Source organism: Mercenaria mercenaria, chromosome 9 (genome assembly GCF_021730395.1).
Source record: "Mercenaria mercenaria strain notata chromosome 9, MADL_Memer_1, whole genome shotgun sequence".
NCBI classification, from domain to species: Eukaryota; Metazoa; Mollusca; class Bivalvia; order Venerida; family Veneridae; genus Mercenaria; species Mercenaria mercenaria.
This window is the reverse complement of record NC_069369.1, coordinates 67,353,868-67,370,927: the sequence shown is the minus strand read 5'-3', so window position 1 is coordinate 67,370,927 and position 17,060 is coordinate 67,353,868. Positions and strand designations below refer to the sequence as shown.

Below are 17,060 nucleotides of genomic sequence, written 5' to 3'. Positions count from 1 at the left end.
CTTAGACAGTATAATCCGTTGCAAGGCTCCTGTCAAAGTAGATTGTAAAACATAACAAACCTGAATCCCCTGCGGCAGAGTTCAGCTTTGCCACTCTAATATGGAGTGATCTCCCATAAACAATTTACAGTCAACTCGTCCCCTAGTCAACTCGTCCCCCAGTTGTTCATTTCGTATCCCTTGACGATTTCAAAAATCAGGTTTCTACACGATTTTACAATTCTGCTACACAAAATTCACATATACATGTACAAGGAAAGAATGAAACAAGGAGCTGCGTTCAATAAACGCTTGATGCCCCCAGTGGCATCCATGCCGATAGATTTTGCACCTAAGTCCAAAACGAGGTCAAGGTCAATGTCAAACTGAGGTCAGGTGATGTTTGAAGATGAGGAATGGACACAGTTTACATCTGTATTAGTATCAATTCATTCTTGTAAGGGGTATTGATGCTAAATGAAACGGTCCCATTTGGTTAACCAAGAGATGGCCCATATATAGCAACCTAAGTCCAAAATGAGGTCAAGATCAAGGTCAAACTGAGGTCAGGTGATGCCTGAAGTTGAGGAATGGTCACAGGTTACATCTGCATTAGTATCAAGTCATTCTAGTAAGGGGTATTGATGCTAGACGAAACGGTCCCATTTGGTTAACCTCGTACGGACAGACGAACGAACGAACGAACGGACGGACAGGACAATCACTATATGCCTCCCGCATCAGTTACTTTAAAAACTACACTTTGTTTTGCTTTATGAATACCCGATCATCTGTAAAAGTGCATGCATGTTTCAAAGCTTAACGTGTGCATTGAATAATGTGGCCGTGCATCTTTTTAAAGATACTTCTTGTTTCAAATAAATGTTTCCTATTTAAATAGGTTATAAGGAAGAGAGCTAACTCTACAGAATGATTTTAATTACATAATTTCAATCCTGCATTGAGCAGACGTAGTAAATTTACAGTGGACACAGTACTGGGAGACAAAATTTCTGCTCATATTGGCAAACAAACATTCTGAGGTCAAGTGGAATTTTCTGCTAGGAAGACCTGCAGGACAAGTGCAATTTTTTGCAGTAGGAATCAGTAAACCAATGAATATGTCCCAAATAATCAGACCATCCTGGCTGAAATTTCCACGTGTATCATTCACCCTAAATGAAATAGGATGCGAGTCGGTACTTGCAGGTGCCCATGTGTTGCTATGATGCATATGATGTAACGCAAACGGTTTTATCAAAGTTATTAACAGTATTCGACACATGGAACATATATACGCGTCACCTGCAAGCAATTGTCAGATGTACGAAAATTGGAAGACTAGTGAACTTTATTGCAGGATTACTAACAATTTAAGTCAATAGTCCTCCTGGAAGAGTTGTCTTATTGTGATCCGTTACAGTTGACCAGCAGCAAACATTACCTGACTATGAAATCAGTGGTAGTGACTTTTATCGCCCAATCCTCCAACTAAAATAACTAAGTTTTGAATAAAAGTCCCATGAACAGGTACTTTTGTTTTACAACTCGGACCAGGCACACTAAAGAACCAGGGAAGCTTCTAGAATTAGAGCATCTTCTGTATTTTGCACTATCCTCCCACTAAAAATACTTAATATGGTCTTTTGAAGGAGTTACCTATACTGGTTATCAGGGATGTTGCCAGAACAGAAAAAAGACTTTGCAAAATCTCTTAGAGGCATCCTGCACATTATACAACAGCAGAAAGCAAGATCTGAACTCTTTCACTTCCTGACAATTAATGGTTTGGAAAAAATACTGATAAATCCTGAAATTTTCATGCAATCCATTTAATCTGGCTGCATTTCTGTAAATCAGCTCACCAAGACACTTTTATTGAGGTATGATAGTAACAACTTCAAAATTATCAAATTACATTTCATCCATGAAAAACACAGCAACAAAAACTAAAGACTTCAAGGCTTTGCATACAGATAAAAATATAAAAATTCATCATTTCTGAATCATTTGTGATATGTCCTCCCTGGTTCTACAATGTAGGATTTACATTTCAGTGAATATTAAGTAAAAGATAACTGGCAAATTAGGTTCATGGGGATAATAAAAGACATTTACAGAAAAGTATTAATTCTGGTTGAAACAAGAGGGCCAAAATGACCCTAGGTCGCTCACCTGAGTAACACACTATAACAGTGTAAACATGTTTGACTTAGTGACCCATATTTTGACAACACATAACCCAATTTCATACTTGTTGAGTTTTCAGTGAGATAAAAATTGTGACCAAGTTTCATGAAGATGGAGCAAAAATGTGGCCTTTAGAGTGTAAACATATTTCTTTGATTTGGCCTAGTGACCTAGTTTTTGACACCACATGACCCATTTTTTAACATATCCGAGATTTCATGGAGACAAATATTCTGACCAATTGTCATTAAGACTGAACCAAAAATGTGGCCTCTTGAGTGTAAACAAGCATTTTCTTTGATTTAACCTAGTTTTAGACCCCAAATGACCCAGATAAGAACGCATCCAAGATTTGATTGAGATAAACATTCTGCTAAAGTTTCGTGAAGACTGGAGCAAAAAAAAAATGGCCACTTGAGTGTAAACAAGCTTTTTCTTTGACTTGACCTGGTGACCTAGTTTTTGGCCCCATGTGACCCAGATAAGAAATCATGTGAGATTTCATAAAGACAAACAATCTGATCAAATTCCACAAATTTCCAGTTAAAAATGCAGCCCCTTATTGCATACACAAAGTTTTTCTTTGATTTGACCAGATGACCTAGTTTTTGATCCCAGATGACCCATATTCAAACCTGACCTAGATCTTATCAAGACAAACATTCTGATCAAATTTCATGAAGATCAAGTAAAAAAAATGCAGCCTCTATTGCATACACAAGCTAAGTGTGAACAGACGACAGATGCTGGACATCGAGCAATCACAATAACTAAGAAATAAGTCCTAAGTTAAATCAGTAACAACTGCATACTTTCTTACAATATTTGAAATGCTTTATACAAAAAAAAAGCAAAATACATTTGTAGTACAGGTCCAGGGACCACCAAAACAGTTTGGCACAGAAATACAAAATGCCTTCTTCTTAATTTTTTAATTGCAGACTATTTATAAATGTTCTTATATAAATTAGTAATGATCTGTCATTCCTGATGCTGAACAGATACCTTCTGTAAACAAGACAGTCTATAACAGTCTGTAATAGTTTATGTGTTTTAAATACAGTTCAACTTCATTCGCTAACAATATATCCCTTGGATACAGCTCATAGTCCCATCCTTGCACACTATAATATGTCACTAGTCATATATGCAGATGGTAATATCTGGTGCGAAATATTCTTGTGTCTCTGATCACTTGTACCTTGAATAGCAATTATTCAATTTATTAAGTTGCCAAACAGTTTGCACTTGTCAGCAGTGCACCTTGCTAAATAAACAGTGAAGAGAAGTTTTCTTTCCTCATCTGAATAAAGTTACAGCCTTTCTTAATATTTTGATATATCTGACAATGGTGGTAAGATTTTCAGGGGACAGTTTGTGTGGTCTGCCATCGTTTACTTGAACTATAAAGAGGGGGCCTCTGTGGACAAGTGGTTAAGACTGCAGCTGACTTTAAATCACTTGCCTCTAACTGATGTACGTTTGAGCCATGCTTCAGGTGTTGAATTCTTTATGTGCGAAAGCCATGCAACTGGCATACAGAAGGTCAGTGGTAACTATCCAGGCACCCATCTGTGATGAAGTAATGCATTGAAGGGCACCTGGGGTTTCCTTCCACCATCAAAAATGGAAACTTGCCATATGATATATAAAAGTGTCCCCATTCCCTTTCCCCTCCTCCAAAAAAAAATAAAAGAGTCTGTTGACACTTGCCATTTGTAGTTCAAGCCAACCAAGGTTTCAACATTTTTGGATATTGGAATGGGAATGCATGAAGTTACTGGCTTTCAACCAATACATTTTAGGCCGATGTTCTAACTGGTATTAAAATATCTAACACATAAGTGCATGAATAACCATGGTCAAAAATCAAAGTGCACCTGATGTAAAACCCCCTCTCCCTTAAATGTTATACAAATTACCCTCCAAGCCATAGAAACAGCTAGACATAACTGAAATTACTGTCTGTATATTATAGATCTTTGCACTTTTGGTTGCAAAATGTTCTGTAATGGATTTAGCAGAAAATGTATAGAAGTAATCAAAGTCTTGTTGCATCCAACTGATATAAACTAAAATTCTTTCTTTTCTCCTAAAGACTTACTTAAAAGTTACTATTCTTAAAAACAAGAGCTGTTAAAGTTAAAGCGATGCTTGACTATTCAACAATGAATATAAAAGTAAAAAAGGTGCACAATTTGGAAACAATGCAAAACAGAGTTATAAACCTGTGCAGTGCATGTCAGGTCATCAGACTTAAAAAAGTGTGTTAAGTTTCAATCCATTCCCATCTGTGGGTACTAAGATACCAGTTTACATACAAAATCTTGACCAAAACCTGCTTAGTCGAAAAAGGGGCTTATATTTTGTAAAAAGCACTGTTAGTCAAAAGTACTGTTAGTCAGTTTATGACAGTGAAATAAAGTGTGTGAAATTTCAATGCATTCCCAAAAGTGGTTAGAGAGACACCAGCTTATATACAAAAACTTAACCAGATCAGAACGTGGACATGGACACCCATGCCGACACAAGGGTGAGTCCAATAGTCGAGCTAATAATAATAATAAAAATAATGGCGGAACAAGGAAACATCAATTGATTTACCTGATAAGGGCCTGACATTAGGCAATATGTAAGTCAGACATGTGGTTTTTGGCCTACTTATTTGCCTTATGACAAAAATCTTTCTTTTTTTAAAATGGATCTGCAGAACAAAAATCTTAACCAATGCCAATACCGTCCCCAATGCTGACAATCGTGAGGACAACACCACATTGGTTTTATAAAAACAGGCATGATTAATATGAGCTTAAACTCTAAACAATTCATCAACCACTAGTGTGGGCAACATGGGGAAAATAATTAATCATTAGAAGAAAACTGCTGACACTAGAGATGGAAATAAAAACCCATTTTTGAACACTAAAGGAAATAAGAATGCTATTTCAGACAACATAATCCTAAATATGACATATTAATGCAACTTTATACTACCGTAAATGATGCAATTCAGAGAAACAAAATACTGTAAAACCTGATTGAAAGGCCAACTGTGAAGAAGTGCATTTACACCAAATGAATACATTTGACCAACTGCAAATAAAGACCACTGTTCTACCTCCCACAAAATGCCAGCAGTTTCATTGGTTAAAAGGAGGTTACATATTGACCCGCCTACTGTCTAGAGGGTCAGTAGATTTTCATGCTGGTTTAAGTAAAAAAAAATAAGTGGTTGATAAAACAAATCAACTGGGTTTGTCAGTGTATGTGGGGTCATTATAATAAATAGAGGGACTCGACCAACGCCTCACCCACTCTGAACCCCCACGGCCACCCCTATTTGTCATTCTGACCCAACATATTTCCATGATAACAAACCTCAAATACTTCGGTGAAGCGGGTTGCTTACAAACCTAATTACTAATACTATTTCACTCTCAAGCATAGTCCTGATTCACAGGTTTGACAGTAGCATATTTGCCATCAAAACTCTTTAATACATCTCTGCAAAAAGTTATGCTAACTTTGATCCATCTTAAATCAACCAATAAATGCAATTTCTACTGACTGTAAATGTCGCTTAAGTGATGCAAATTTTCCACAGAAATTCTCCAAAAAACAAAAAGTGTCTCGATATAAAACAATTTTTTTAACCAAAACTGCAATCTATGGGCTTAATGTGAGGAAGAAAACTGAATTGCTTTGCATTATTTATTAACATTGGATCTCAATTAGGAAATAATGATTTCAGTGTTAGCAAACTTTGGAGCTTTGTGGATCTGCAGAGATTACAGGACCCAAGAGACACTTCAAACATGTGAATTGGTTAATCTGTGTGAAGTTATTTTGGTTGTGTGATGTTATCTGATTTTGGTAGTCATGTTATTTGATCTTGTGATTTTTAGCATACATGTAGGTGTGATGTTATAAAATCTGATTGTGTGATGTGATGTTTTTGTTGTTATGCCATTTCCTTTCATTGTGTAATGTCTGTTAGGTGATTGTTGTTTGGTTGTGTGATGTGATCTGACTTTATGACATTATTCTCATTGTGTGATCTGATTTTGGTTGTGTGATGTTATTTCATCACATGTTATTTTTTCTTTGGGTGTGTGTGTGGGGGGGGGGGGTTGATGTTATCTTATTTTGTGATTTTTCTTTGGTTATGTAGTGATATTTGGTTGTGTGGTAGTTTCTTTTTATTCATGTGGTGTTTTTTTTTTTTGTGTTGTGTGGTGTTATGATGTGGTGTTATTTGAATGTGTGATGGTTTGTGTTTTTTTTTTATTTTGTGATGTTTTTTTCTCTGTGTGTGTGTTGGGGGGGGGGGGGGGGGGTTGTGTGGTTTAATTTGTGTGATTTTTTATGGTTTATTATTTGGGGGGTTTTGTGATGTTATTTTCCTGTTGTTTGATGTCATTTGGTTATGTGATTTATTTATTGGTTGTATGATATCAGTTAGAACTTTTTCTTAGGATTAAATTGAATAATAAATTTAGAAAGACAGAAGTTAATATTTTCGTATGTCTCATGTTTTGTACAAAATAAAGCTATAATTTCTACAAAAGAGAAATACGTACTGCAATAATCTTTGCAATTATAAGTACAGCTGAATATCGTTACCTCGATATCGGTTAGCTCGTTACTCCGGTTAGCACGATGTGTTTGAGTCGGTCCCGATTTTTCCCTATTTATCTTAATGTAATTATCTATCATTACCTCAATATGTTTAGCTCGATATTTTGTTTAGCTCGATGAGATTTTTCAGTCCCGTTAACTTACCTGTACTGTTTTTACACCTGGTTTCGTGGATATCACAGCTTGTCAAAAAATATCCATGTTATTTGTAAGGTGTGAAAATCAACTTATTGTTGTCAGGCGATGTATTAATCATAATCAAGTTAGTTTGTGTGTTTGTTTTGTTTGTTATTTAATCTTTAATCCAATTTAAATGTCAGGAAGTTAATTAACACCCAATAATTGTCTTATAAAATCAGGAAAGCTGTTTTCCAATATAACAACAAATTTGGATGGAATATTTTCTGTTTGACGGTGTAAAAATCTGCCATTTAGCATAAGTAACAATCTGTTAACTGGCAAATTTTCGTTATCGAAGCAAAGTCAAAATGACTACTCAACTAGGAACATTACCGCTGCATTCCGACTTGTTTAGGGAAGTAATAAAAATGCTAATGTATATTTTGAAAAATTAAAAAGTTGTATGTATGTATTTAAATAAATTAAGATGCTTTATTTGTCAATAAGATTAAATCGTATTTACTTAATATATTCTTTCCCCTTTAACTTGAACAGAACGCTGTGTGCCCATCTATTTTTTGTGAATAGAATATTGTCCTACTGATTTCTAAGTCAAAAAGGCCATCATTTTGCAAAAGCGACAGAGTATGTTTCTTGAGTACATGTCCCTTTGATGGGAAAAAGTGCAATTTAAGATGCTTGATATTTATAAAATTGATAAACAAATATACAAGAAATTTCTAGTCAAGGGCAATAATTATTGCAAAAAGCAAGATGAGTTATTGCTTGTACAGGGTCACTTATGATGGTGAACAAGTGTTGCAAGTTTCAAAGCAATAGCTTGATAGTTTAAGAGAAAAAGTTGACCTAAACATAAAACTAACCAAGAAATCTGATATTTTCTAAGTCCAAAAGGGCCATAATCTTGCAAAAAGCAGGACGGAGTTATGTTTCTTGCTGTACAGGGTCAACTTATGTTGGTGAACAAGTGTTGCAAGTTTTAAAGCAATAGCTTTGATAGTTAGATAAAAGCTGACCTAAACATAAACTTAACCAAGAAAACTGATTTTCTAAGTCAAAAGGGGAATAAATCTGCAAAAAGCAAGATGGAGTTATGTTTCTTGATGTACAGGGTCGCTATGATGGTGAACAAGTATTCCAAGTTTCAAGCATAGCTTTGATAGTTTAGGAGAAAAGTTGACCTAAACATAAAACTTAACCAAGAAATCTGATATTTCTAAGTACAAAAGGGGCCATAAATCTTGCAAAAAGCAAGATGGAGTTATGTTTCTTGCTATACAGGGTCAGCTTATGATGGTGAACAAGTATTCCAAGTTTCAAAGCAATAGCTTTGATAGTTTAGGAGAAAAGCTGACCTAAACATAAAACTTAACCAGGCAACGCCGACGCAGACGCCGACGCCGACGCCGACAACCGCTCAAGTGATGACAATAACTCATCATTTTTTTTCAAAAAATCAGATGAGCTAAAAAGCATTGGATATAATGACAATATAGATGTCCGACAAAAGTACAAAGTAGTCCCAGATATCGTCGATATCGTTACGTCGAACTTCGGATACGTCGATGCAATTTTTACAGTCCCCTGAATATCGAGGTAACGGTATTCGACTGTATTTGTAATACACACTGAAAACAGGATGTTTCTGCTACAACACACCTATCTTACCTTGATAAATACACTAATAAAGACATCCTTGTGAATGAAATTATAGAAGAGACTTTCAAACTGAATGTCTTCTCGTTTTGTTAAGATTTTATAAATTTCACTGTATATGTACAGAAACAGAAGTATCTTCTAGTACTCAGTGCTGGCAAATAACAATTTTAGGTGAAATCTTATAGTCTAGAAAATTGAATTATGACATTTTTAGGGAAGCCTAATTGTCTATCACTTTCATATCATTTATTTTATGATATTGTTCACAATCTATTGAAGAAGATCAATAATTTTTAATATAAATCTGTGTAAACAACAAAAACAATCTCATCTTGCAAAACTAGGTTTGGACTACATTTTACTGGCTTACAGTGGCAACAAAGTAACAACTAAAGAATTATAGCCAATATTTCATTACAATCTAGAATGTTTCCTTGCACTTTTTTATATTGCAGTAATATGTGATACCAATATCAGATTCTGAGGGGTAGAAAACTCCTGAACAGGGCAGATAACACAGTCAAACCTGTAAAAAGCAGCCTGTCAAGGGAATGAACAAAAGTGATCTTTTTAGACAGGTTATTGCTTAATAAAGATTAATTTGCTCCGACAGTTTAGACATGGAAAATAGTAAATGTGGCTGCTTAAGAAAAGTGACTGTTTTATAGAGGTGACTGTTTACACAGGTTTGACTGTATCTCAGGAGACAATATTTCTAGAACAAGGCAAGTTTCAAAGTTAATACAGTAGAATTCCGCTATTAAGACCACCCGTGGTTCTTCGTACAACTGGTTTTATTAGCGGTCTGGTCTGATTAGTGGACAAGGCTATACGGGGGAAGGTCTGGCAGATAATAACACATTGGAATACAATCAAGACGCAATAATGGCAAACACAGTGTTCAATTTATATGTAGCTTTATTTTCTTACGGATCAAACTGTGTATTAATTAAGGATGCACTTAACTGATAATGATTTGAATTTTGTTCAATTAAAGACAATTACAACAATATCAAACCTTTTCAAACTTCGTTCTCCGCTGAAATCCCAAACGTATTTACATTAATAATAACAAACAAACACCGTTTAGATCTAATTAAATCCGTTTTAATCCAGTCAATTCGATCAGCGGGCATTCGTCTAATTACAAACAAATTAATTATTTCAACAATTTCTTATGTTAAAATAGCGATGTAAAACACCAAACATCTTTAAATAACAATTTCAGACAATCAAACAGTTTGATACGTTGTTTTGATAACGTTTAAAGACTTGTTAGCAATTAACGGATAAATACACAATGTACACGCTTAACGTGCTAACGCGATGTCGCATGTGTTAATTCCCGCGGCGATTCGCAGTAACATACAGAAAAATTTGAGTGGTCGTAATTGCGGTGATTAATTAAGTGTGAAAAAATCAAACAGTTCTGAAATTGGTGGTTGCATTAGTGGATTAGCGGTCTGGTCGCATTTTCGGACAAACGACCATTGGTTTTAAGAAGGAAATATTCTGTTCTTTGCAAAATCGGTCGTATTAGCGGTGCGGTCGTAATTTCGGCGTGGTCGTAAGTAGGAATTTTACTGTACATCTCTCTAAAGCATCAACCTTTGCACTGCAGTTGTTAATCTACAGTGGTTGCACTGTAAACCATGGTCAACTGTCATTTAGTGCTTGCCCTGCTGATATATTCTGTTTTATCAGTGTCATCTACAGACCTTTTATTAAACTATTAATGTTAATTTTATGTTAAAAGAAGTTCTCTACTGTTATAATGTCAAGTCCAGATATCTACATGTCATTAACAGTATCATGATATAAATGACAACAGCAGACTGCTTATTTATTATATTAATTTGTCAGTATCAGACCTGGTAGCAATGTGCAGTAAGAACCACTTACTTGGGCACTTTATTTGGTCCCAAGCCATTTTCCAAATATGTCTGGGTGACTAATAATGAAACCTTTGATAATGCTAGCATTTTGTTCTTTCCCTTGTACCTTGAGAATCAGAATAATCAAAAATCTTGCAAATGACTCATGAAGTGCAACTTCTTTGGTTAAAAAGTGTTCTAAAACTTTAGCCTCTCAATGGTTAATTCTGAGCTCAGTCTTGAAACTGACCAATCAATTGGCTGTACTCAGAGACCAGTCTTAACACTTCAGCCTCTCACTGGTTAACTCTGAGCTGAATCTTGAAATTGGTCAATCCTGAGGCTGCATTCTCAAGACTGGACTACATTCAGCCTCTCTTTACTTAATTCTGAAACCAATCTCGAACTGACCAACCACTAGGCTGCACTCTAGCACTGGTCTTCATACAGTCTCTGATTACATAGTTCTCAGCTCATTCTTCAAATTGGCCAATCACTAGGCTGCACTCTAAGACAGGTCTACAAAAAGCCTCTTATTGGTTAATTCTTAGCTCAATTCTGAAACTGGCCAATCACAAGTCTGCACTTTTAGTTAGACTGGTCTCGAGTTTCATAAGCTGGGACCTTGTAGAGACAACTAGAATTGTGTCCACAGGACACAGATGCCCCCACATACTGTGCCATCCTTTATGGTCATATTCAGATAAGATTGTGAATCTGAGTAACTTCGAATCCATTCTTTTAAAAAGTGTATGAGGAGTTGAACACACCAGATTTCTTCACTATGGCCTATTCTGTGAAATTAAGGAAGGGCCATAATTCTAGAAAAAAATAGCCACAGGAAAAAGTCCAATATTTATGGTCACCTTCAAATTAATGTCTTTTATCTTTCAAGCATACCCTTTCAATAGTGTTTGAGGAGTTGGACACACAAGCTATCTCTATATTCCATATACTTTAGCAAAACTATCAAAGGGCCATAACTGCAGTAAAAATTGTCACAGCAGAAGTTCCTTCCTTTATGGTCATCTGCACATCAAGCTTGCTCAGTTGTAAAAGTTGCAAAAAATCAGGCTGATAGTGTGGGAGGAGTTGGACACACAAGATTTTGAGACGTACATACAGCAGCAACCCTATAAGCCCCCTCACACACAAATGTGGAGGCATAAAAATTCAGACAAAACTAACTTTTACAACCTTGAAATCAGATCTTTCAGGACTCAAACATCTCAGCTTTTGTTCAGGAAACTTCCTTTTCCTTCCAGTCTTTGTACCGAAACTGTCTTGTGCATAATGTTAGTGTAAACAGATTTTTATTTTTCTTGCAGAAAGTTTTACGACAGAGGATCAAGACACTTATGAACAGAAGAAGGAATTCCCAACTGCCATGTGATGTTTTGATCAATACCAGAACATTCACTCTGACACTCTTCCATTTGCATCGAATTTTCTCTAAGATATCTCCAGAAGTGACTTTTAGTCAAAGGGATGATAAATGAAATTTAAAATAATAATAACTTGGATAATTAACAAGGTATGAAAAATGACTGTAAAAGAAAGAAGATAGAACAGCAGTGAAACATTAATAGATAAAACAAAATTTTCAAGACTGATGCAAAGATGAGTGGGGCATTTGGTGCAGCAAAATATCGGGACAAACTTCTGATACTGCTTCCTCCCAGAGAATGTGTAACACCACACCAGCTGTGTTACGGAATGCCGTACAATACCACAAATGCTATGGAGCATTGGATGGAGGTTTCAAATTACGTTTGCTATGTTGCACTGCCCATCATTCTTGTGTTTTGTCTTCTCGGAAATATTGTGAACATAGCGGTGCTTTCAAAACAATTCAGAACTTCCATGGATACATATTTACTAGGGTTATCAATCGCAAGTGTACTATTTGTGGTGTCAACAATCGTGTACAACGTGCAGCACTATGTTGGATACACAGACTATTTTGTTTGGGCACAGAAATATGCTGTAATTAGTCGGGACTGGTTCTGGTTCGCAACAATATGGCTGCTCATATTAATGAGCTTAGAACGCTCAATCACCGTAACTTCAAGAAAAGCTCAATCACTCTGCTCTCCGACTCAGGCTGCTATCGTCGTCATTCTAGTTTACATTATCGGTTTTATAAGTGCACTTCCTCGGTACTGGGAATATGACGTTGTTCAGCAGGGTAGCTTACATCATGAACAAACTTTCATCGCTTTAAAGAAATCAGCTGACGAAAAAATTCAGGAATATAAAGCTATATATTATTGGTATATCACATCTATTACAATCTTTCTACCAACGCCACTTCTATTTTTCATGCTGTTCCCCTTGTGTTATGGAACGCGTCAAACTGTGATTTCTCGGAACTATTTATTCATAAAACATAGTGCCAGCACTGCGCTTATATTAAATAGACGTTTAAAAGAAGAAATAGCATTAACGAAACTAGCAATTGTGATGGTTGTGCTATATTTAATGCTAGTGGCGCCATTTCTGTTTTTCGATCTATTGTCACACTTTGCGCCAAGCTTGACACAGACGGGGACACCATATTTTGTAGCGCTGTACAACATTTTTGCAGTCTGTTTTCATTCATATTACATGTGGCATCAACAAATTTTCTTCTGCTGCAACAAACAATACCGTCTGCAGTTTCTAGCTTCCTGTTGTTGTTGTTGTTGAAAGAAACAAACCTGCCTTCCTGACACCATTATGTACCATATATTTCTAAACTTCACAAGGCAGTTACCAGATAAAAAAATGTCATATACTTTTTTATAAATTAATGCAATGCTTGCTAGTCATTTTATGTTTTAAAGGCATTTAAATGTTAGAAAATTCTGAGAATATAGTACATTAAAAATATGCACAACATCATATATTGCCGCATTTCTTAAAACCTTAGCACAAAAAGATTTATTCTTACATTTCAACAATGGAGCTTCATTTCACCATAAGCAAAAATAACAATAACTGATGTGAAATTGCTAAATTATCATGTAAAAGAATTCCATGTTCTTATTGGTTGCAATTTCATATTTTCAAAAACTGCTTTTTTTTTTTTACTGTAGTTGGATTTGTTTTTGCCTGCTGAAAAGTCACAAAAAATGTCAACAACATTGTCAAAATGTTTAAACTCATATTTCTTGTGCACTTCCAAGTGAGTAGTAAATGATAAGGGAGATTTTGTTTTAAAATAAAATTAGAAATTACTTGATCTTTTGAGAAATGAATCATGGTTTTAAAAATGTTGTCATGTTCTAAACACAACATCACAGGTCTGTTTCAAGCCTAATGAAAATAACTCAAAATTATCCACATCTTTTATTTGGAATGATATTTTTTCTTTCTTTACTTTGTTTTGATATGTTGAGTGTTGCATACTTTCAAAATTATAAATCTCTAAAAGGTCTACAGCTGAAACTGCTTTAGCAGCAAACTGTATAAACCACCCATTTGCCTGCAGCAAACTGTATAAACCACCCACTTGCCTGCAGCAAACTGTATAAACCACCCACTTGCCTGCAGCAGACAGTCAAGCTGAGCTGACTTTAAAAACTGACTTTCTGGTCTTATTTTCAACTTGTCTTAAGCAGTCGCTTGTTATAAGCAGAAAGACTGTCGCTTCCTTGGCTCGGCTGCTTAATAATTTGTTTGACTGACTCTATATTGTCCAGTTACAGTTGGAACAATTAAAGTTCAAACTTGGCAGCACAATGTACACTTTCCTCATAGAATGCATGTTTCTCAAATGACCAGGTGATATTTTGCACACAAATGCAGCCAAATCAAACTGTTCTGCTTTGGGTGTCAATACGATTTTTAGGAACTATCCTAGACAGATGGTAGAAACTGCATTTGAACTGTAAATATTCATTGTAGTACTACGTAATTACTGACCTGGCAGTCATGAATATTCTGTTTTCGTAAATTTATTTTCAGTGTCTGACCTAAGTAAAGATATATATATATAGTCAAACTAATGATATATATATTTCATAATTAACGTTGCATGAGCAGATAAAGCTGTACGGACAAAGCTTTCCGCTACAAAACTAGGGGTTGTGGGTTTGAGTCTTCTATCTGACCATATCATTTTTTAAATTCATTTGTAAACTTAACAGATGGGAAAATTGTCACACAAATTTTTATCATTCAATTTTTGGAAGAATATTCTACTATTTAACATTCTTCTATATGGAAGTCCATCAACCTTTCTATAAAATGTTGACTAACTAAACATAGAAATAAGAGAGCTTACCATTATGCCACGTGCCATTGGTTCAAATAAATTGGTTGTTTTTGATTAATGTTTATTTTCAGGATAAAATAACAAAAACGCCCGAATATATGGGAGAAGATTAATGAGTGCCAGGTCAATATTTACAGACAATATTTCTACACAAACTAGTTTACTATCACTAGGTTATCTAACATTGTTCTGTACAATACGGAGATATATTTGGACAAGTACCCAGATTAGCTAGTTTTCCCAGCTCAGCTAGGGTACGAGTCCAAATATATCACTCATTGTATAGTACAATTTTAAATAACCTATTTATTCTATATTTATTTTAGTTTAGTTAAAATTAAAAACGATTCACAGAATATTGTATTTCTGCCTTTAAGCTATATTTTCAAGACGCATAATCAAACTCTGTACATAGAGCGCCTACTTCACTTGATTTACATTCGGAACATTTTCATGCGTTTCGGGCTTTATCGTATGTTTAACATGGGACTGTCAAACCGTCCAAATAGGGAAAAAATACAGGATTTGTTGTACGCAGGTGCATCCAATACAGTAATATATTGTACGGTCACGTGATGCAAATAAACGTTCACGACTGGATAAATAAAATAGATATAGAATAATAAAACTTACACATGTATTTGTCTAACACTTTACACCTTTGTCATATATATGGATAGTTTTAAGACACTGCCTCATCTATATAATAATGTTGTCCCCTCAGCAACTGCATTTTAACATAAAGAAGGCACTAAGGTGATGATATGGCAATTGTTTCATTTTTTTTATGTACATTTATGTTATATTTCGTTGTTTTGTTTTTCCAATTATATCAAATCTGGAATTGTGGTTCCTTTTGTATTTCCTGAAACATGACCATTGTCACTAGTACAAAATGCACAGTAGGTATATACAAAGTCAACAGTTACTGTTAATACATATTAATACTACTCCCGCATGACAATCTAAACGACAGCATGTTTATATTATTGTTTGATTTTTATGGTTCTCATGCATCATTGAACTCAGAAAGGTTGTCAGTGATAGAAGTTAAGTGCATACTGTAATGTTATACAAAAATATTTTCTGTATTGAAACGTTTTAATGAAGAAAAACCATAATTATCAAACATGTTATTGTTTGAGTTATTGTGCGGGATTTATACTAACTCACCAACAGCCATTTGTTTATAAAACAGCCCAAACTTCTCAGATTCAATGCTGGTTTATTGAATTCATTATCACCTTCCTTCATGGTAGAAAAGAAAGCAATTTTTAAGATAGTTTGTTGCTGCGCTTTAAGCTGACAAGATCATGCTTTAAGCTGACAAGATTGCACTAAAAGCTGGCCAGACCAAACATCGTCCAACTATTTTATTTCTTAAGAGTAACTGTAAATATACTTTACCAATATTTTTAATAAAATTAACATTACCTAGACAAGCCTTTTGCAACAAGCAAATCAACTTGTTCTTTTAGCATTGAAGGTTTTGGTCAATTTAAACATCATTTAAAGGTGTCACACCTTTTACAGATGTCCAATATTTGTTACAACTATGACTCTTCAGATACAAGTAATCTACATAATTTATGAGGGAGACAGCAAACCTCACTCCTCCTGTAGTGCAGAAAAAATTACCATCATAACAAGAAGTGCATTTCTTGATAAAACGGACCAATCATACTGAAGAGACTATCTAACTATATGTTCTGATCTTCAATTTGTTTGTAAAACATGCTTTACATATACATATATTTATATCATAACACTTTTACGAGACTTTAAAATCTATTTTTTCATGTTGTATAGTCCTATTTGTTTTGATATGTCTGTAATAAAATTCAAAAACTTTTAACTTCTCTTATTTTTTTTTCTGACACATATTTGTAGTTTCACCATCAAGCACTTAAACAGGGACAGGGTCTTCAGGGCTGTGTGGTTAAGATGACCCACTTCCCCTCACTGCTTTGGATTTGAACTTTAAACCATGTTTATGGTGTAGAAGTCTTTCATGTGAGAGAGCAAACTTACTAATGGTTTTGTGGTTCTACCCACATGCCCACCCAGGCCTGAAGTAAAGCCCAGAGGGGCACCTGGTGTCTTCCTTTACCATCAAAAGCTGACAAAAGACATTAAATCTTGTGTGACAAAAGTTTAAAAAATAAAAAAACAAGAGCTGTCTCCATAGGATGACATATGCCCCCGATGGCACTTTGAATGAGTAGTTATGGCTGATGTTAGAGTTTAGGACCTTTGACCTACGGAGCTGGGTCTTGCGCACGACACGTCGTCTTATTGTGTCACACATTCATGCGTAGTTA

At 35.1% G+C, this 17,060-nt stretch overlaps 2 protein-coding genes across 4 annotated transcripts in view; one reads left to right on the top strand and one right to left on the bottom strand.

The window, feature by feature from the left end:
• Positions 1-16,594, top strand: part of LOC123547334 (FMRFamide receptor-like) — a 39,288-nt gene extending 22,694 nt beyond the window's left edge. For both annotated transcript variants that reach the window (XM_045334351.2, XM_045334352.2), the window contains exon 2: positions 11,810-16,594. In XM_045334351.2, coding sequence (XP_045190286.2) covers positions 12,102-13,169 — 1,068 coding nt within the window. In that variant the 5' untranslated portion in view covers positions 11,810-12,101 and the 3' untranslated portion in view covers positions 13,170-16,594. The remainder of the gene's footprint in view (positions 1-11,809) is intronic.
• Positions 1-17,060, bottom strand: part of LOC123547333 (dynein axonemal assembly factor 9-like) — a 160,456-nt gene that overhangs the window by 107,396 nt on the left and 36,000 nt on the right. The gene's annotated exons all lie outside the window — the stretch shown is intronic.